At 44.1% G+C, this 22,729-nt stretch overlaps 1 protein-coding gene across 1 annotated transcript in view; it reads right to left on the reverse strand.

Annotated features, from left to right (window-relative positions):
• The window catches only part of SNX31 (sorting nexin 31), a 78,643-nt gene that overhangs the window by 41,841 nt on the left and 14,073 nt on the right, over positions 1-22,729 (reverse strand). The window contains exons 4-8 of the mRNA XM_010374171.2: positions 17,405-17,469; positions 9,451-9,561; positions 4,578-4,668; positions 3,600-3,687; positions 138-207 (exon numbers count right to left, since the gene is read on the reverse strand). Coding sequence (XP_010372473.1) covers positions 138-207; positions 3,600-3,687; positions 4,578-4,668; positions 9,451-9,561; positions 17,405-17,469 — 425 coding nt within the window. The remainder of the gene's footprint in view (positions 1-137; positions 208-3,599; positions 3,688-4,577; positions 4,669-9,450; positions 9,562-17,404; positions 17,470-22,729) is intronic.

The raw sequence follows: 22,729 nt of genomic DNA on the forward strand, positions 1-22,729 counted from the left end.
CTACTTTCTCTCTCTATGAATTTGCCTATTTTAGGTATGGAGGTAGAATTATTAACTACCACAGATTTTTTTTCAGTGATTCCAAGCCAACATGGCCTATGATCTGCGGTGCTGTCAGAGCTCTTGGTGACCCTCACCTGCATGTAGAGCAAATCTAGGGCCGCCCTGCAGTCCATCAGCATGGAGTCGAGGGATGGATCCATATACCTGCAAAATTCAGGAGCACGAAATTCATTCCTGTGACATGGCTCATGGACACACCTGGCAAGTGCTTTGGAAAGTGGTGGCCCTCTACCCTATGAACCAGGGCCCCCTTTTCTAACCAAACCATACCTCCACTCGCCCAGCTTTCACTCTGCGCCTCCATCTCTTTTGTTTCCTAATTTCTTTACACTGTAAGCTCTTACCTGGAGGGCTCTGAGAGTAAAGAGGCACAAAAATAAAGCTTTAGGGGAATGGTCTGCATTCCTGTTCATACTCAGCCTCACTCTTGGCCACCAAGCCCTGGAATCCCTTTCTCCACCGCACAATACCTGGCATAGTCGTCTGCCCATATGGACCCACCCCCATAGTCACCACCCTGCAGCAGGGCCACCCTCATCGGTTGCCTGAGCTGCTCTGGGAGCCTCCTTCCCAGGCTTTCTGTCAGCCATGTGCCCTTAACCTCATGCTTCACATTCTAACCAGAGTGGTCTTTCCTGTGAAACTTTTCAGACTCTCATGGTTCCCAGAGTTAGATATTTATTCTGCTCGCTTTCAAGGCTCCTCCTGGGACCACCCCCACTTTCATTTCCAGTTCCATCTCTCACCAACCCCACCACCAATGCTACATTGCAACCACGTTTTCTCTCCTGTCCCCCTGCCTGGAAGATCAAGGCCCTCGCCAATCTCCTCTCCTGATTGGCCTTTCTTTGCAAGCCTCAAGCAATGCCCCCTCCTCTGGTCCCTACTTCCCAAGGCTGTATTAGCCCGCCCATCCACTGTGCTTCCTCTGCACCCTAAGTTTATTCCAATCGCCGCCCTGATTAAGTTTTCTTGACACCATCTGTGAAGAACCCCAAGGCCAGGGGCCTATCCAGAGTTGCCCCTCTGGATCTTGGTAGAGTGATTTGCAAATAGCAGGGGCTCCGTGTCTGCCTATCAGATCCAGAATCACAAGGAACTGAAATTAATGACTGTAGAAGCACAGTAGTATGTTAAGAAGGGACTGAAACTGTCAGGAAAGGGTACCTATGGCTGATCTCTACCAACCAGAAGGCAGAGGTAAGCAGAGTTGCTACGCTCAGAAGAATAGGGTGATTAGACCAATGAGGTTGGCTTAGACCAGGAAAGGGATAAATATGGTGCTTGAAGGTCAACTTCATTTTGGGGTGGGGAAAAGTAACTGAAGCATCCCTACTTACATTCCAGGTAACTATGCACCCACACATCCCAGAGGCCCCTGTGTGCAGAGAAAAGACCCATCCCAGACTGGGGCTCCCACAGGCCAGCACAGGCACCCTTTGGCCTGGAGGAAGCCATATCAACACTGGAGAGATGCACCCAAGCATCTCTCCTTAAGGACAGAAAAGTTCTTCAGATGCCACTCAGGCCTCACTGAGGCTTCACCTGCTGGGAATCACTCAGCTTTTGGAGTTAGCCTTCCAGCTCCCACCCAACAAGACTTCCCTCTGGAAAGAGGGCAAGGCACCTGCAGGAGCCTATGCCAGAATCTCCCCTCCAGAGACCTGATCCTTAGCTGTAACAACAGAAGTGGGACCTCCTTTCTTCCCAGTTCCCATCAACAGAGGCAATCTGCCTGAATCTGAGATGCTGGCTTATAATTTGGGGTAGATGTTTTCTCTTGCATGTATCACCTAGAGTTTACCTATTTCATAAAGACACAGGCAGTGCCTAATTTCTAATTCAAGCTTCAAGATAAGAAACAGAATTGTCATCTCTCCTTTGATCTCAAGTTTTCAGGAGAGCACATGAGTGAAAATCTAAGCCCCAGGGATTTTTTTTTTTTTTACTTCCTATAATCACCCTCATCATCAATATAACAGTCACAAACATTACTGAGTATATGGGACTATTCTACATAACCCTTACAATAATCCTATGATGTAGACACTATTTTTATTATTCCCATTTTACAGATAAAGAAACTGAGGCTTAGAGAGCTTGAACAAACTTGGCTAGGTTTATGCAGCTAAGACCTGAGCAAGCCGCGACTTAGATTCGCATACTGTAATTCTAGGAACAACTGGGCTCAGCCACTCACTACAGTAAGCAGCTTCCAGAAGAGCTGTTCTCTAAACCATTGGATGGAACCAAGTCCTTCTCCCCTTCTCAGGGTTTCACATCTCAAGATCTGGACCATTCCTCAAGATACTTCTGAACAGCAGTATATGAACTGCCTTGCTGGGAATATCCTTCCACAATTCAAAGCCACAAACTGGAGCTCTAGAGCAAGGCATCACAAGGTCAAGGGAATTCTTAGATTTCAAAATACTTTTATTTAAAACCTCTGTACTCAGATAGCAGAATAAATGGGCTGGGAGAGAGCGAGCCTAAGGAGCCATCACCTGCGGCCACGGTAAAAAACGCTGGGAGCTGCAGGTTATAGGACCTGCTGCTCGGTGCTATTTTCTATAATATTTTGTTCTCCACAGGCCCCTGTGTTACTAGAGGAAATGACAGTATTTTCTGCTGAGGGACATTCGTGTCCTATCTTTCTAGGAATAAGGATGACCCTGGTACACATCCTTTAGGCATGTGTAAGCCCAGTACTTAGAGTTCAAATTCACTGCAAACTGGCTGAATCCACCCTTCACCTTCAGGGAATGCCACACTTCTACAGATGAATTGGATCTGGTTGTAATCACCAACAAAGTCCCCCATTAATACAGTCAGTGATGCACTGCAAAGCAAACCCAAGGCCAGCCATTTCCCACCATTACCTGCTTTGATCCACGTCCCCTGGCCCCGCCCCTGGTTTTCAAGTCTTACTTTCTTGTTTGCCTATCAGTAGAGATGCAGAAAGATGGCTACCCTCCTCATTTTCATACCCCACCCAGCCCCGAGTATTTACCTGAGACTACTGAAAGTCATCCTCAACATCCTATTCTTTAGGACAAATATTCAGAAACTAGTTTATTTTACCGTCTCTCATTTTCATGGCTTTTCTTTTTGAGACAGGGTCTTGCACTGCTGCCCAGGTTGGAGTGCAGTGGTGTAATCTTGGCTCACTGCAGCCTCAATCTTCTGGGCTCAAGTGATTCTCCTGCCTCAGCCTCCTGAATAGCTGGGACCACAGATGCACAACACCACAGCTGGCTATTTTTTTTATTTTTAGTGGAGATGAGGTCTTGCTGTGTTGCCCAGGCTGATCTTGAACTCCTGGGCTCCAGCAATCCTCTTGCCTTGGTCTCCCAAAGTACTGGGATTATAGGCATAAGACATAGCACCTGGCCATCATTGCTTTTCTTACAACCTTCTCTAAGTTCTTGGTCTCCAGCTGTCAGGCTGTGAGCAGGATGTGACGGGACTCTGATAAGTCTTGATGGGCAATGGCAAAATGTCCTCAAATGCCTCTGTCATTTTCAGTACCTACTTACCACTTTCGGAGTCCAACCTTACAGTTTTCCACTTCAGAACTTCCAAGACTAACATAAGGGAGTTCAAAGTCGGCCAATTTTTTCACAACTAGAGAAAGGGGAAAGCCGGTCTTACTGGCTGAAATAGCACAGACAGCTTATATATAGCAGCTTTCAAATGAGAAAATAAAACCTTATTATTGGAAATAATAAAATCATAGTAAGAATATCCTCTGTATTTACATGTAATTTTAACTTTCTGAAGTTCATTCAAAAAATAAATATCATTTGATCCTCAAAAATATCAGCCCCTTGAGTGGGGGATGTTTTACACTGTGATATAGATGAAAAAACAGATCCAGAGACATCCAGCGCCTTCGCAGCTCACCACAGGGCCCAGCAGCCAACCCTCTACACAAGCCCCTTATCTTCCAACTCAAAACCACCTCCCCTGGCTTCTTGAGGACATTTACAAACTACTTTGATGTAACTGATACAAACCTTGTAATATCTAGAAACATACTGTAGAGAAAACAAAAGATATGAGAATCAGACTGTCTTCTTACACTATCTCATTACGCTTTTAAAAAAGTATCTAATAACTCATTGATATCATCCACAAATATTCCTTAACAAGGAAAAGTGATGTTGTGGTGGGGCGTCCTGACCCCCGGAGTCTAGCACTCCACTCACAGGAAAGGGTGCAGGCGGGTGGTCAGTGGTCAGGCCCAGGTCTGGAGTAAAGGGGGTCCGAATTAGGGCTGGGGGTGCACAAGTGCAGTTACTGAACCATCCAAGGTATGAGTGGTTTGCCTCCACTCTCCCCTAACAAGGACGCAACCTCCCATTCCCCAAACCCTTAACCCAGTGACTGAGAACAGTAGTAGGGATCATAGCCCGGTGGGTGGCCAGTCCCTCAGCTGTGAGTCCTGCATCAAGCCCCTGCTCACACCTGTCCACCCCGTCTCCTAGCTGATTCATTTGTTCCTTCCTTCTTACCAGAGAGCTTGCCCTCCTTGCCAAACTCAATGAGAAAGAGGCCGAAGTAGGCCAAGAGCTCCCGACACAGTCCAATTTTGTGTGATGCCACCTTTAACCAAAAACAAGCAGAAGGGGTAAAAGTTAGGTGTGCCCACCATGCATCCTAACTGTGACATGCAGACTTGGAAATGGCCGGTACATAGCAATAAAAAGTGAACACTCAAAGAAAGCTTTTTGGAATCCAAAAACAGTATCCATTTTAGAAAATTTCAAAACACAAAAAATTAGAATAAAGAAAATAAATATCAGTTCCACCACAATGGACAGAGGCTGGCCCCAGTTGAGGCTGGTCATCCCATCTCAGATGTGGACACGCTCCCGGATCATCTTGGTCTTTATTTTCCCCTGGAGGGCAGCAGCCATGCTCCATGAACATCTGTCCTTCTGTGATGTCTGTCCCTGGAGCCTGCACACTAATTTACCTTCCTGTGGACTGCATTACCAGCTATTGGGAAAGGATCACTCCCCGCCGCTTGGCTGGCATACAAACATGCACGTGCTACTGCCCACCTTTGACACGCCAGGCCTGCTTTGCCTTGATGTTTCCTGTGATGGTCAACTGTAATTTACTATGATGTTTGCAAAAAACCTCAGATCCCAGACACAGGTTGCCTTCCTTCACATTCCTCTTTGACTTTTGTATCAAACAGCTTTCATTTCAACACCAGTGGCTTCATTTTTGCCATCAGCCTATCAGGTGTCACCTCATAGCACTGGACATCTACTCATGCTCCCTTAGCAGAAACTTCTACATAACCACAGGCTACCTCCATCTTTAACACTGGGCTCTTGAGTAATTTCTTTATACTCCTGGTCTTAACTCACTAAATCACCTCTAACACTCAAGGAGTCACCGCCAAGCACTGCCCTCGAGAGCTGCTTTACCCACGGCTCCCAGTTCTCTAGATGGCAGTTGTACAAATACCAGGCTCACAGGGGGCCTTCTCTTGTTGGAGATACATAAATTACCCCCAGGAAGCAGTCTGATTAGGTGGCTGGTATAATTGGGTGTTCTCAGCATAGCTTTGAAAATAAAGAGCAGCTCAGGAATAGTTTCATCACTTTCAAAGCAATTCCCTTTCCCCTTCTTTCTTTCTCTCTCTTTCCCCCATGTTTTGGGCTGCAAAACACCCAAAAGCCAAACACAGTGGGTGAGTGTGTGGTACGTAACAGCATAGTAAAGACATCTTTCCCAGAGTAAACCTGACCCAGGTCCACTCAAATTAGATTTCCTTCTTTTCTGTCTAATTTAGGGAAAACAACAAGCTTACATGCCAAGGCAGACAGAGGAAAGGCGTGGGGACAAAAGGAGAATGAAGAAGCCTTTCACATTCATAAAGACATAAATATAAACACCTTCTTTCGAGAAGAGTGAGCATCAGCAAAAAAATACATAATAATATTTTTCCTGGCCGGGCGCGGTGGCTCAAGCCTGTAAGCCCAGCACTTTGGGAGGCCGAGACGGGTGGATCACGAGGTCAGGAGATCGAGACCATCTTGGCTAACACGGTGAAAACCCGTCTCTACTAAAAAATACAAAAAAACTAGCCGGGCAAGGTGGCAGGCGCCTGTAGTCCCAGCTACTCAGGAGGCTGAGGCAGGAGAATGGCATGAACCCGGGAAGTGGAGCTTGCAGTGAGCTGTGATCTGGCCACTGCACTCCAGCCTGGGTGACAGAGCAAGACTCCGTCTCAAAAAAAAAATAATAGTAATAATATTTTTCCTCTTAGCAAATGTTAATGATGATTCAAAACACGAACACCATCACTAGCACCACAGTAGTCCTAGATTTTAGCTTGCTGCTGGCCCTTAAAGAGCGCACTGAGGCCTGGCACAGTGGCTCACGCCTGTAATCCCAGCACTTTGGAAGGCCAAGGTGGGTGGATCACCTAAGGTCAGGAGTTGGAAACCAGCCTGGCCAACATGGTGAAACCCGTCTTTACCAAAAAAAAAAAAAAAAAAAAAAATTAGCTGGGCATGGTGGCACGTGCTTGTAATCCCAGCTACTCGGGAGCTGAGGAAGGAGAATCGCTTGAACCTGGGAGGCGGAGGTTGCAGTGAGCCAAGATCACACCACTGCACTCTAGCCTAGGCGACAAGAGTGAAACTCCATTTCAAAACAAACAAACAAAAGAGACCATTGAAAAGTAAAAGGCAGGCTGTGGGTAAGGCAAACCTGGGGAAGCAAAGTGAGAATGGCAGCAAGTGTACTGGAGAAGATGCAGAAGGTGAATTTTAATTACAAAACTTAAATTACGGTTTTATGCAAGCTAGAGAATTTCCCAGCTCTTGGAAGGAAATTCACACCTGTCGCTGGCCAAGTGATCACTTCACCTGTTACGGAAACTACCACTTCTAGGGTAGAACCTCCAGTTAAACTTATCTGATCTGATGATGTCAGTGTCTTGGGTCTGAATTTCTCACAAGCCAACATGATTGGAAGAGAGGAAGCACATTTTTCTGACTACGAATGTACCTCATCAAATGTATGCTATTAGTTTCCAGGGAAATGGACAAAATACGTAGTACCACAGAACCCTATTCAGCACTCCCTCCAATATCAATATCAATACCAATACCAATAATGATCAATAAACACAACTGCCATTGTCTCAGGAACGTGAACTATTTCTATAATTATTTACTTAGACATTGTCTGTAAAGTAACCTACCCAAATTCACACAGTCCTTACACAGCAGCACTGTACAGTTGTGTGTTGCTTAATGACAGGAATATGTTCTGAGAAATGCATCGTTAGGCAATTTTGTTGTTGTGTGAACACCACGAAGTGAACTTACACAAATCTAAATGGCATTGCTTACCATATGCCTAGGCTAGATGGTATGGCCCGTTGTTCCTGGGCTATAAGCCTGTTAGCCCAGGTTTATAGTAGTATAGTAGGCATGTTACTGTACTAAATACTGTAGGCAACTGTAATATTGGTGTATCTAAACATATCTATTGTTATTATTATTATTGGAGTTCGAGTCTTGCTCTGTGGCCCAGGCTGGAATGCAGTGGCATGATTTCGGCTCACTGCAAGCTCCGCCTCCCAGGTTCACGCCATTCTCCTGCCTCAGCCTCCTGAGTAGCTGGGACTACAGCACCCACCACCATGCCTGTCTAAATTTTTTTGTATTTTTTAGTAGAGACGGGGTTTCACCACGTTAGCCAGGATAGTCTCGATCTCCTGACCTCATGATCCACCCGCCTTGGCCTCCCAAAGTGCTGGGATTGCAGGCATGAGCTACCGTGCCTAGCCAAAACATATCTAGACATAAAGAAAGTACAGTAAAATATTGTATCATAAACTTATGGGACCATCATTGTATATGCAGTCCAATGTCGGCAGAAACATCATTATTATGTGGCACATGACTGTAATTTGAATCCAGGACTCATCCTAAACCCAGAAGATAGAAGACCCCAAACTACCACCACCACCACCTTCAGCTGCAGGCATGTCTAGTTTGGTCAGCAAGCCCAGTGTGTGAAAAAAGAAGTCAATGATGATGTCTCTCCTGTTCTAAACGATTCCATCCATTTCCAAATTATCTCTAATCCTGCAGCTGTACCCCAGACCTACCTGCCTGGCCCTAGACACATGCAGTATGTGGTTCCGACTCTATCACTGCCTTCCTACTCCTCCTTCATTTATGAGTCTGTCTCTCACTTCTAGATCCTGGGCAATTGAGGTTTTTGTGTTTGGGGTACAAACTCCCTCAAGCATCAAGGACCTTTGATACTTTTTAGAAAGACAATGCTGGAAATCGATACAGAAGATTAGCAAGACTGGAAGCAGGGAGATTAGTTTAGGGGCAGCAGTAGAGATCTAGCTGCGAAATGATAAAGGCTGGAACTAAGGTCGAGATGTAGAATGGAGAGGAGGAAACGGAGAGGCAATGAATATGAGAGAAGCTGGAGATACAGGAATAGGTTAAGTCAAGGCAGGCCGGAAGAGCTAGCAGCCAAAATGGGAGGGCTTCCATTTCTTAGCTCAGAAAGGGTCAGACACCATAACCCAAGCACAAGAACTTTCTGTCCTTTGAAAAGTCCTAGAAACTTTCTGACTCTTCTTCATGTTTATGACTTTGTATTTTCTCTTGTATGTTTCTCTGGAGGATTAGAGCTAAAACCTTCCAGAGGAAAAGGGCCTGGGAGCTGGCCCCCGGGGAGCAGGATGTGGGTGTCAGAAGACAGCCCTCGCTCCGCAGCCCCGCTTAGCAGATGGAAAAGGGGTCTGGGAGGCAGAGCTGCTGAAGAAGGATGAAGCCTTCTGAGTCTTGTCCTGTTAGTCCTCAGAGAGCTGACTACAACTCACGTCTGGGCCCTCTGCACCCAGAATTAGCCCTGAGGGAGCATTGGTTTCAAGAATTTTCCCTATGGGAGAATAGGAATCTTCAAGAACTCCCCTGTAACCCTCTGCCAGGAACTGTCACCCGCACACCTAGGTATGACCTGTTTCAGCCTCTGCCAAGCCCCACTTTCCTTCCTGCTCCCAACGATGGGACATCCAATAATAAAGCATTTTACATATTTCCAGGCCACATCCTTGGCTAAGTTCCAAGGAAGTGCCAGCAGCCTTCCAGGAGATCTCTGGAAAATTGGTGCCCCCAGGGAGGGTGAAATCAAAGAGGCCCTGGAGGATTGGCTGTGTCTCAGGTTCCTTGGTTGTTCTCCCAGGAAATGCCAGTACCTCTGCAAATAATCATCCACAGAGTAAAACAACAGGCCAGAAGCTCCTGGAAGGCAGCTGTATCCCACTCTCCGCTTTCCAAACAGAACTATCCCTAGATTCAGTTCAGGACCTGGAGTCTAAACAAAGCTTACCTCTAGGACTCTTTCAGCAGTGTCTGATGTTATAATTTCGATTTTAATACTCTCTTCATTGGGCAGAAATATGTCCAGATAAGCTTTCTTGGTGGTGATGTCAAATGTATTCTATAAGCAAAAGAAAAGCAAAATAAATTTCCACACCATTTTTTTTTTTTTTTTTTTTTTTTTTGGAGGTGGAGTCTCACTCCACATTGCCCAGGCTGGAGTGCAGTGGCATGATCTCGACTCACTGCAACCTCTGCCTCCCGGGTTCAAGCGATTGTCCTACCTCAGCCTCCTGAGTAGCTGGGATTACAGGCACCCACCACCACATCCAGCTAATTTTTTATATTTTTAGTAGAGATGGGTTTTACTGTGCTGGACTAGGCTGGTCTCAAACTCCTGACCTCAGTGCAATTCTCACTCCCTTGGAAGGAGGAAGGAAGGGCAGGGTCCTCACCTTCAGCTGAGGCTGCTAATCTTGAAGCAAATGGAGGGAAGCTCTGTGAGAATGAAGTCAATGTAGAGAAGAGTAGGGTTGGGGGTAGGGGTGAGAAGTAGGAGCCAGCCAACCTTCCATGACCTTTTAGTTAAATAAACAAATTTCTCTTTTGTGATTTTGGCCTTGACAATGAAAATCACCTGACTAATTGGAAATAGTTGAGTTCTACCTTCTCCACTCTAAATGCTTCTTTGTAGAATGTTCTTGGCTTTTTTTTACGCTTAATTAGTTTAAAGCCAGCTTAGATGGCTGCCTAGAAGATAAGCTCCTTCAGATCAGGATTATGTGGTGAGTTTATCTTGAAGAGTGCCCTGTACAAATAGACACTTAATAATCTTGGTTCCATATTTCTCAAAATAATCCAAGTGAGAAGAGAAAAATTACTAGCATAGTAGTGTCCAAAATGGGGCATTTGCCAGGCACCGTGGCTCACGCCTGTAATCCCAGAACTTTGGGAGGCTGAGGTAGGCAGGTCATTTGAGGTCAGGAGTTTGAGACCAGCCTGGCCAACGTGGTGAAACCCTGTCTCTACTAAAATACAGAAATTAGCTGGGTGTGGTGGCACACGCCTCTAATCTCAGCTACTTGGGAAGCTGAGGCAGGAGAATTGCTTGAACCCAGGAGGGGGAGGCTACAGTGAGCTAAGATTGCACCACTGCACTCCAGCCTGGGCAACAGAGCAAGACTCCCTCTTAAAATAAATAAATATATATATATATATATATACACACACACACACAAACACATATGCACACATACACACATACATATAATAAATTAAATGGGGGCGTTTAAAAATGGAGTGTTGATGCACCAACTTCCCTCTCTAGCCCACGACTGCATACTTATCCTACAGATATGTAAGAAGAGAATATTAAGGTTAAAGCCTCCAATGTTCTGTTTTGACGTTGCAGCACTGGCTTTGGCTGACGTAATCTCCTCTCAGTAGAGAACCTGCACATCAAGGGAGGCAAGAGGTTAAAGAGCCACCCGACCTGCAGCCATTGGCCAAGATGGACAAATCAGTTGGCAACTGCACTCACTTTCCTTCCTCCTTCTGTCACACCCTACTGGTTTGTATTACTCTGTTCTCACATTGCTATAAAGAAATACCTGATGGCCCGGCGCGGTGGCTCAAGCCTGTAATCCCAGCAATTTGGGAGGCCAAGATGGGCGGATCATGAGGTCAGGAGATTGAGACTATCCTGGCTAACACGGTGAAACCCCGTCTCTACTAAAAAATACAAAAAAACTAGCAGGGTGAGGCGGCGGGCGCCTGTAGTCCCAGCTACTCGGGAGGCTGAGGCAGGAGAATGGCCTGAACCCGGGAGGTGGAGCGTGCAGTGAGCTGAGATCCGGCCACTGCATTCCAGTCTGGGAGACAGAGTGAGACTCCGTCTCAAAAAAAAAAAAAAAGAAATACCTGAGATGCGGTAATTTTTATATAGAAAAGAGGTTTAATTGGCTCACTGTTCTGCATGCTGTACAGGAAGCGTGATGCTGGCAGCTACTCAGTTTCTGGGAAGGCCTCAGGAAGCTTACAATCATGGTGGAATGTGAAGCGCAAGCAGGCGTGAGCAGGAGCAAGGGTGGGTGGAGGTGCCACACACTTTTAAACAACCAGATCTCGTGAGAACTCACTCACTGTCACGAGAACAGCAACAAGGGGATGGTGCTAAACCATTCATGAGAAACCACCCATGATCCAATCACCTCCTGCCAGGCTCCACCTCCAACACTGGGAGCTACAATTCAACATAGGATTTGGGGGAGAACAGGAAACCAAACAGTTGCCCCACCCAGTGGAATTCTGACTCACATTCATCTTCAACCTCATCCACTTTCCCCAAGACTCCAGCCACACTCTCCTCCTCCCTCATTCCCACTAGCTAACCTCACTTCCTATTAGTCACAGAGAAAACAGCAAGATGGGAACTTACTCGACTTCCACTCACCATCCAGCCTTGGACCCTGCCTGTAGCCTTGCTCTATCTTTCTTTGTCCTACACTCAATTTAAAAGGTGCCCTTCCTCCACCTGATCCCGGACCTTGTGCAATTCTCCTTCCAGAAGGACTTGGAGCCACTGACTATCAAGGTCCCTACTGCATACTCCCATCTTCCACTTCTCCTTCTCTATCAGCTCCTACTCTAAAGCAAACAACAGAAAGTCAGAGACTTTGGGTAGATTATCTCCAAGGGAAAGAACCTGATGTGCTTGACTATGGGGAAAATTCTGTCTTCAGCACTGCTATATAACGGAAAGAGTTAGTCGTATGTTTTGAGACAACTAATCATATTTTTTTCTTTTAAGTGATTCAGTTTTAACTCCAGCTGGTGGGGGTGCTGGGGGATGCGGGAGGATGAGGAAGGTGTTGACTAAGGACTTAATTTTTTAAAATTAAAGTTGGGAAGAAGGGAAGAATAGAAGAAGTGATATAAGAAAGCTGAAATCCTCACCTTCATCACAGTCAGTGGATAAGGTTTAAAAGTTGAAGAATAATAGCTGGGTGCTATGGCATATACCTGTAATCCCAGCTCCTGGGGAAGCTGAGGAGGAAGGATCACTTGAGCCCAGGAGATGGAGTCCTGGGCAACATAGTGAGATCCTGTATCTAGAAAAAATAAAATGAAGAATAAGAGATATATGTATATAATTAATCTCCATATTTTCAAATATCTGAAGAAAAGGCTGTACGATTTGAAAGTCATTGCCTCTGGAGGACAGGGGAGTGTTATAATCCTTTTTAGCACTATCTCACTGTTATTTTTAGATTTTAAACTTTTATTCCATCCTTGATATCTATTTCGTTTTCCTAACTATAAGCACATTTTGCTTTGGTAAGTAAACAAACATTTCAGAGCAATATAATGAAGAGGAGAATTGATGGCAACAAAAGATCTTTGTGTGATAAGATCAAAGCAACCACAAAACAGATCAAACAAGTTTAGAGTGGAAATCAAAGAACAATTTGGCTCTATTTGTGATATTTGAATTTTACTAGAATGTTTTAATGTATTACTTACAAAATTAATGAAATGTAAAAGCAACACAAAAACCAATTAGGGGGAAAAGTCAACCTGGTAGAACTGGCTTGTATAAAAAACAAAACATTAAATAAGCTGCTATCTTTTTTTGTTTTGTTTTGAGTCAGGGTCTTGCTGTATTCAGGCTCGAGTACAATGGGATGATCATAGCCCACTGTAGCCTCAAAGCTCTGAGCTCAAGCAATCCTCCTGCCTCCGCCTCCAGAGTAGCTGGGGCTATCGACACGTGCCACTACCCCCATCTAAACATCTCTTATTATTATTTTTTTGTAGAGACAGAGTCTCACTATGTTGCCCAGGCTGGTCTTCAACTCCTGGCCTCAAATAATTCTCCCTCAAAGTTCTGGGATTACAGGTGTGAGCCACTTGCCATGTGCTTGGCTCAGCTGCCATACTGATCTATGATGCAGCAGGAATGAAAAAACACAATTCACACTAGAAAACTAACAAAAACACATTCATTTTAAAGAAACTTCAAAATCCGCCAATACATGGGCTGCCTTAACACGTTTTAAAATATGTGCTTTGTTGCTATTCTGCTCTGAGGCAGAGGAACATTCTTAAGAATGTTTCCTATTTCCCTTGTAGAGAGATGACAGTAGCCCATCATTGCATGTGATGAGGTTTCCAGCCCGGTGAATCTGCATATGGATTTTCCTGGATGGGCACCATGGCTATTAGACATTCCTCTACCTCAGAGCAGAATAGCAACAAAGCTCACTGATGTTGAAAAATTAAAAGATTTCTCCAGTTGTTAAATTCAACTCAATTCAACTCAAAAAGAGCACATATTTTAAAACGTGTTAAGGCTCTGGGAAGTGACTGTTACCTCTGTCCGGACCTCTCTTTAGAGGCAGACAGAAAACAATGAAAGGGAAAGCATCCTTGAAGAAACTTACAAATAGCCTGAGGTTTTCAGAAGGGCTGCCAAGTGCAGTGAAAATTGAACCTGGTCAGGAAGGAGGGAATTAGAAGTCTCAAAGTGCTGCAGAACTCAAGGAATACATAAGCTGCCTCAAAGCAGTTAGTCACGTGGTGCTCAGCCTGTCTGGGAGCGCTACTCCGGGCCCCATTGGACACCACCTAGTGGCAGGGGATGCTGAAGAGATATACAGACACTCCATCTTTGCAAAAGGCAATCTCTCAGCATGGCTGGGGAAAGAAAAGGGACTGGCATTAAGATTTTGCTTTTTAAAACCTATGTCTTGGCCGGGCGTGGTGGCTCACACCTATAATCCCAGCACTTTAGGAGGCCGAGATGGGTAGATCACCTGAGGTCAGAAGTTCAAGACCAGCTTGACCAACATGGAGAAATCCCATCTCTACTAAAAATACGAAAATTAGCCGGGCGTGGTGGCAGGCGCCTGTAGTCCCAGCAACTCGGGAGGCTGAGACAGGAGAATCGCTTGAACCCAGGAAGCGAAGGGAGTGACTACCTCTTATCTATTAACATTGTGCCAGATGATATGTCTTAAGGGCATCAGTTAATTTAATCCTCAAAGCAACCCCAAGAGACAGAAGCTCTTCTCCCCATTTTACAGATGGGGAAACTGCGGCACAAAAAGCCTAAGTAAATTGACCCAAGTCATATAAATCAAAAGTAGGGTAGCCAAAATTTGAATCGAGGCCATCTCACTACTTAACCTGAACTCTTAACCCCTAAACCGGGTCGGAGGATGCTGATCTTAATCAAAATATTAGAAGGCTAGATCATGGTATGAGGAGCTGTGGTTTAAAGCTTTGCTGCTAGACAGTCTGCTCAGGCCTTAGGTAGAGTGTTCATAAGAAAGTGTTCAGAAACAAGAAACAAGACCTGGAAATACAACATATTCGATGAATTCAACTCAGGCCCCCTCCCCAATACTATGTGTCAGCAAACAGCTAGCTCACAACAGCAGCCCCTTTCAAAGTGGATTGATGACCTCAAGATAACTGGCAAGGGACCTATGCAAAAATCCTGCAAGAAAGGAGGAAAGAAACATGACCAATGAAAGGCAAAAAACATATACCAAAAAAATTACATCATTAAGCAGATGAAAATGATGGATGTGTTAATAAAAAGAAGGTGTTTCTGAATGAAGACCTCAAAGAATAGATAAAAGCCTCAAGAAATAAGATAACAAAAAGATATAAAAGCGAGCTGGCAAAGTTCATGGAAGAAATGGAAGAGGAAAATAAAGCCATTACAAAAGTGAAAATTGTGTTAGAAAAAGTAAAAAGAGGCACTGAAAGACACAGCTAGAGGTATAAGGCTTTTGTATGAAGTCACAAAGGCAAAATATTGAACTAAAATCAGGTATAAAACCTTTCAAATTATCAGGAAAATAAGATATACAAAACTGGCTGGGCAGGGTGGCTCATGCCTGTAATCCCAGCCCTTTGGGAGGCTGAGGCAGGAAGATCACAAGGTCAGGAGTTCAAGACCAGCCTGACTAATATGGTAAAAATCCTGTCTCTACTAAAAATACAAAAATTAGCTGGGCGTGGTGGCTCATGCCTTTAATCCCAGCTACTTGGGAGGCTGAGGCAATAGAATCACTTGAACCTGGAAGGTGGAGGTTGCGGTGAGCCGAGATCATGCCACTGCACCCTAGCCTGGGCAACAAGAGCGAAATTCTGTCTGAAAAACAAACAAACAAGGATATATAAGACAAAGCTCAGAAACACTGAATGATCCCATGAATGACGGAAAACAAAACCCATAGTGCACCCCCAAAAGATGACTGAACTAAAGTCAACTTACTATCATATGTGCAGATATAGAATGATCTGCAAGACATAGGTTTTAAACAGCAAGGTCAATTCAAAAAAAATTTTTTTTTTCGGGATAGAGTCTTGCTCTGTCACCCAGGCTGGATTGCAGTGGCATGATCTCAGCTCACTGTAACCTCCACCTCCCGGGTTCAAGCAATGCTGTCTCAGCCTCCCAAGTAGCTGGGATTGTAGGTGTGAGCCATCACGACCGGCTGAATTTTTATTTTTGTAGAGACAGGGGTTCACCACATTGGCCAGACTGGTCTCGAACTCCTGACCTCAGCTGATCTGTCCACCTCAGTCTCCCAAAGTGCTGGGATTACAGACGTGAGCCACAGCACCCAGCCATTAAAAAGCAAGTTCAAAAAGTGTGTTGAGTGTGTGCTTGTTTATAAAATAAAATGTGTGTGTGTGTGTGTAAGTACACTCCATGGTGTTCACACAACGACAAAATCGCCTAATGATGCATTTGTCAGAATGAATCCATATTGTTAAGTGACACATGGTTGTGTGTGTGCATGTATGTATATATATGCATGCTTATATATGTGCATGTATGTATAGCAAAAGAGCACTATAAACTATTAGACTATAAACAACAGTTGTCACTGAGGAGGGGAATCATAAGGGAAGAAAAGTTACTTTTCATTGTATACACTTGTGCTATTTGAATTTTACTATCATCACCACTTCCACAACAAACTTTTCAAAGAATAAGAAAGTATGTGTATATACAAACCATCAAGCAAATGTGAAAATATGAACCACGACAGAACAGAAGGCTCTAGGGCCATTTCTCAGGTTGAGTGGGCCAGTAAATATCCCAACACATTTGAACCCCTGTCTACATGAGACTTGTTCTGAGAACCCAATAGGATTTTATTTTATAAATGAGTAAATAAATGAATGAAATGTGTTCCAGTTTTTGCAAATCCGATCCTTCCTCCCCTGGCTAAGGATCCAGTTAACTAGTATCATATTACTGCAGAACATCAATTCTTTCAGAGCTTTTCCAGCCAAGCTCATACATACAGGCATAACAATGTTTCTTTATGTGCCATTAGAATGAGTGTTGTTCTGAACAAATGTACTTAACAATTTCAGCCTAGGGAGCAAGTGACCCATGATTCTTTAGATCAACAAAGGAAAGGGAGTTGCTGTATGTCATTCTGTTCATGTTGAATTTTCTCTATGATTCATTTACAATAAAGGTAGAAGTAGAGAATACACAAGGAATAGACAGCATGGCCTGCTTTCCTGATGTCTTCACTGTGGCCCACTTGGAAATCTCAGCTACAGAAGCTGGGTCACAGACATGTTATGGGAACCCTTAATGATAAAGGCTGTAGTTCTCGTACTATACTCAGAGGGCCTCTTCTTCATATCCTGTTTTGAGATGTATGATTCTCAGGCTACAGAAAAAGGGATCTACTTAATAAAATGAGCCAAAGGTCAAGTGACACACTTCACTTTCCATCTAAAGTCTAAACCTCCAAAAGAACAAAATAGGAACCATCCCCCAATTGACTTGAAATGAATATATTTTGCCCAAGTCCAGGCTCTGTGGGACTGTGGCCAATGCACACATGTGTGTGTACCTGCACACATGGTTCATGAAGAGTGTCCTGCAGAGGAATGATGGCCCCATTAAAGAAGAGCAAGCTTACCAGCTGTGCCAGTCTTAAAAACTCAACGAAGACATCACTTCTCAACACGTTTGGGTCCATGGTTACTGAAAAACATGGACGGTGAGCCAGGTTAGCATGAGCTGGGCTGGGCCTTGCCTATTAATTGCTGTGTCCTCCAGAGATCGCTCATGCCTTGCCAGTGCTCTGTTTCCTCCCTGAAGTGATGAATGTTGAAACCTTTCAAATACAGGAAAACCCCCAAAGGTTGCCTCCTACAGGCAGCCTTAACAACAGGAACTCATGACACCCATCCAGGGTGACAGTGTTCCCAGGCATCTCACTTTATTTATACACACCCATACTACTCAACATCCATTTTGTTGCCCTACCAGGATGATAATGACGTTTATATGAAGAATCAGAATGATCTTAAAACCTACGTCTAGGCTCCCAGACTAGCAAGACACAGGGTAATTTGAAAATTTAATCCAACCAAGAAACATCAATTGAGAGCACCTCTTTGGAGTCTCACCCAGTCGCCCAGGCTGGAGTGTAGTGACGTGATCTTGGCTCACTGCAATGTCCGCCTCCTGGGTTAAGGTGATTCTCTTGCCTCAGCCTCCAAAGTAGCTGGGGTTACAGGCACCTGCCACCATGCCTGGCTAATTTTTGTATTTTTAGTAGAGATGGGGTTTCATCATGTTGGCCAGGCTAGTCTCAAACACCCAAACTCAGGTGATCTGCCCGACTCGGCCTCCCAAAATGCTGGGATTACAGGTGTGAGCCACAGCGCCTGGCCAAGAGCACCCCTTTGAATGATAGGAGTTCTCAAGATGTTACCAAAAAAAAAAAAAACAATGACAAGGCAGTCAGAGAGATTTAAAATATTTCATTCTTCTATACTTAACAAAAATATTTTCACCCTTAGTTTTAAAGCTCCTGACACAAATAGCCAGGAGATATGGGCAGAGCGGATGGGGCAGACACACCCCCATGAGAACTGCAAACCCACAAGGTATGGCCCAGCCTGGATCCTCCTGGTTCACCCCCCTTGCCACAGATCCTCTCCTATATCCTGTGCTTCAGCTACACTTACGTACTTACTAAATGCTGCCAAATTTCTTTCTTCCTTCTGTTTTCATTACTGTTTTCCTTTTTTTTTTTTAATTTTTTTTATTTTTTTGAGAGGGAGTCTTGCTCTGTCACCCAGGCTGGAGTGGAATGGCGTGATCTCAGCTCACTGCAACCTCTGCCTCCCGGGTTCAAGCAATTTCCTGCCTCATTCTCTCAAGTTGCCGGGATTACAGGCATGTGCCACCATGCCCGGCCTGTTTTACTAATTTCATCAAACATCCTCTACCAGCATTTTTTATGACTCACTTCATTGCAGGCTGTGCCTTTCCCAAAAAACATCATGTTTTGCAAAATAAACGAAGAGAGAAAGTCCCTGCAACACGAGAAACTATTTATAAAAATCATTCTGTCTTTTCTGGGGGGTAATTCCCGGGGTGGAGGAGGGAAAGCCCTTGCATGATTTTCCGCAATGGGGCATATAGTCAAACTATGAATAGCTATATTCATCAGCATAAATTATTGGGAATGAGGAAAGCTGCTGAAAAAGGTATTCACCCAACTGGTATTTACTGCATGACTATTACGTACCAGTACTAGGCTAAAACCTTTGTATATTTTAGCTTATCTAATCTTCATGACAAACTCTGAGGTAAATTATTTCTATTTCATGGATTTAAAAAACGGAGACTCAGAGAAAGTAGGTATCTTGCTCACGGTCACACAACTGGTAAGGAACTAAAGTGGGATTTGACACTGGGTCTGATTCTAGAACCTGTGCTCTGAGTCATGAGGCGAAGCCATACTGTCTTCTTACTTGACCTTGTCAAAGAGGATACACAAGTCATTCTGATAAGAATAAAGACCAGTCCTAGAAAAGCAAAACCTTAAGCAGTGTGATCACTTCTAAAAAGGCCAGGTATTAAAGGAGCATTTTGCTAAGACACGAGAAAACAAACCAAGGGAGAATGAAAATTCAAAAGATATTACATTTTGAACTTGAACTTTGAAAGAGCCCATTCAGTAGGTCTAAAAAGAAGTATGGTCCCATGACAAAAAAAAAAAAAAAAAAAAATTAATGGAAAATAGATGGCTTCTAGAGTTTTTACTTACTATGTTTAAGAAAAAGATGCAGCCATGAAAAACAATGAGATAAATCTATGACTGCTGATGTAGAATGACCTATAAGATACATATTTTAAGAGAAAAAAGTCAACATACAGGAGAAAATCTTTTTTCTTGAGCTACAAAGGACATTAGTATAATAGTTGGTGATGTTTTATTTATTTATTTTTAGAGACAGGGTCTCCATCTGTCACCCAAGCTGGAGTGCAGTTGCTCAAATCATAGCTCAGGAGGTCGAGACTGCAATGAGCTGTGACTGCACCACCGCACTCCAGCGTGGGTGGCACAACAAGACAGTGACTCTAAAATAAAAATAAAAAGAGATGAGATCTGTGTTGCCCAGGTTGGTCTCAAATTCCTGGGCTCAAGTGATCCTCCTGCCTCAGCTTCCCAGAGTGCTGGGATTACAGGTGTGAGCCATCACTCCCAGCCTAAATGTCTCAGCAGTTTTATGTTTGCTGACTTTATTTTTTGAGACAGGGTCTTTCTCTGTTGCCCAGGATAGACTGCAGTGGCAGGATCAGAGTTTACTGCAGCCTGAAACTCCTGGGCTCAAGCAATCCTCCCACCTCAGCCTTCCAAGTAGGTGCAGGCATGTGCCACTACACCCAGCTAATTTTTGTTTATTTTTAATTTTTTGGTACAGACAGGGTCTTGTTATATTGCCCAGGCTGGCCTTGAACTCCTGGGCTTAAGGGATCCTCCTGCCTTAACCTCCCAAAGTGCTGGAATTGCAGGCATGAGCTACCATGCCTAGCCTAATTGTTGAAGTTTGAATAAGGTCTCTAGATAAATTATTGTATCAATGTTGTTTCCTGGTTTTGATACATTGAACATTATTGTATCAATGTTGTTTCCTGATTTTGATACATTGAACATTATTATATCAATACTGTTTCCTGATTTTGCTAACTATACTGTGGTTATATAAGAGTCTCTGTGATCTTAGGAAATACACAAAGTATTTTATTTTATTTTTTTTATTTTTTTGAGGTGGAGTTTCACTCTCATTGCCCAGGCTGGAGTGCAATGGCACGATCTCGGCTCACTGCAGCCTCCACCTCATGGGTTCAAGCAATTCTCCTGCCTCAGCCTCCCGAGGAGCTGGGATTGCAGGAACCTGCTACCATGGCCAGCCAATTTTTTGTATGTTTAGTAGAGACGGAGTTTTGCCATATAGGCCAGGTTGGTCTTGAACTCCTGGCCTCAGGTGATCTGCCCACTTCAGCCTCCCAAAGTCACAAAGTATCTTAAAATAAGATGGCTGAGGTGTGTAACATTCAAGTAAGTCTAAAAAAAGATACGAGAGATTCATATATACACATACACACACAAGGAAAAAAGAATGATAAGACAAATGTAAAATGTAAACATCTGGGCAATCTGGGTGGAGTATACAGAAATTCTTTGCATTATGTTTGCAACTTTTCTGTAAACCAAAATTTTAGAATAAAAAGCTCTGAAAATCAGGTACAGAAAAGTATGTATAGTAAACTTCAATTTGTGTTGAGCAAAAAGGGATCTACATACAGGCAAATTGCTGCTAGGGAATATACAAACAGCCTGGAATATACAAACAGCCTGGAAGGGGAACTTACCTTTCATTGTATATTCTTTTGGGTAGTTTATATTTTAAAAAAATATTATGTGTGTACACCTTTCCAATTTTAAAAACTTTAAGTCTTTAAGTGCCATTTTTGCCATTTCCCCTCAACATCCTCTTTTTGGTGACAGCCTAATCTTGCCAACCACAGTTTTGCTGTGCAGAGCATTTCTAGGACCCAGGCGATGGGCAAGCTGTTGTATTGTGAGCCTCACAGGGGCCAGAGCTGAATGTCCTTGGTGCCTTAGCGTGGCTTCCTGGTAAGGACTAAGATGGAGGCAAAAGCTCTGTCATTGCTAATAAAGACCTCTGATATCTCTTAAGAGCTTTCCTGTAAGTGGTTCATCTCATCCTTTTGTTTATTCCCAATCCAGACACTTTGTCTTTTAACCTCCCAATCAAAGCCAAAATACAGCACCTAAGTGTGACTCTAAACATAAAGTAGGCCAGGCGTGGTGGCTCACTCCTGTAATCCCAGTACTTTGGGAAGCTGAAGTGGGCAGATCATTTGAGGTCAGGAGCTGGAGACCAGCCTGGCCAACATGGTGAAACCCCATCTCTACTAAAAAAATACAAAAATTAGCTGAGCATGGTGGCAAGCACCTGTAATCCCAGCTACTTGAGAGGCTGAGGCAGGAGAATCACTTGAACCTAGTAGGCAGAGGTTGCAGTGAGCCAAGATCACACCACTGCACTCCAGCCTGGGTGACAGAGCGAGACTCTGTCATGAATAAATAAATAAATAAATACTGGCTGGGTGCAGTGGCTCATATCTGTAATTCCAGCACTTTGGGAGGCTGACATAGGAGGGTTGCTTAAGGCCAGGGGTTTGAGACCAGCCTGGGCAATATAGTGAGACTCCATCTCTATAAAAAAATTTTTTTTTAATTGGCCAGGCATGGTGTGTTGCACATATAGCCCCAGATTCTTGGGAAGCTGTGGTGGGAGGATTGCTTGACTCCAGGAGATCAAGGCTATAGTGAGCCATGATTGTGCCACTGCACTCCAGCCTGGGCAACAGGGAAAGATCCTGTCTCAAAAAATAAAATAAAATCAGCAAGCATATAACTGCTGAGACATTTAAGTTGGGTGTGGTGGCTCACATCTGTAATCCTAACACTTTAGGAAGCTGAGGCAGGAGGATCACTTGAGCCCAGGAATTTGAGACCAGCCTGAGCAACATAGTGAGACCTCATCTATTTTTTTTTAAATCTTTTTTAGAGTCACTGTCTTGCTGTGTCACCCAGGCTGGAGTGCAGTGGAGCAGTCATGGCTCACTGTAGCCTCAGCCTCCTGTGCTCAAGCAATCCTCCCACCTCAGCTTCCTGAGTAGCTGGGATTATAGGCACGCACCACCATACCTGACTAATTTTTTAAATTTTGTTTAGAGACAGGTTCTCTCTATGTTGCTCAGGCTGGTCTTGAACTCCTGGCCTCAAGTGATCCTCCTGCCTCAGCCTCCCAAAGCACTGAGATTACAGGTGTGAGAAACCATGCCCAGCCAGACCTCATCTCTTTAAAAAAAAAAACAAAAAAAAAAAAAAAAAAAAAAACGGTATTTTTAA

Source organism: Rhinopithecus roxellana, chromosome 9, assembly GCF_007565055.1.
Source record: "Rhinopithecus roxellana isolate Shanxi Qingling chromosome 9, ASM756505v1, whole genome shotgun sequence".
Lineage (NCBI taxonomy): Eukaryota > Metazoa > Chordata > Mammalia > Primates > Cercopithecidae > Rhinopithecus > Rhinopithecus roxellana.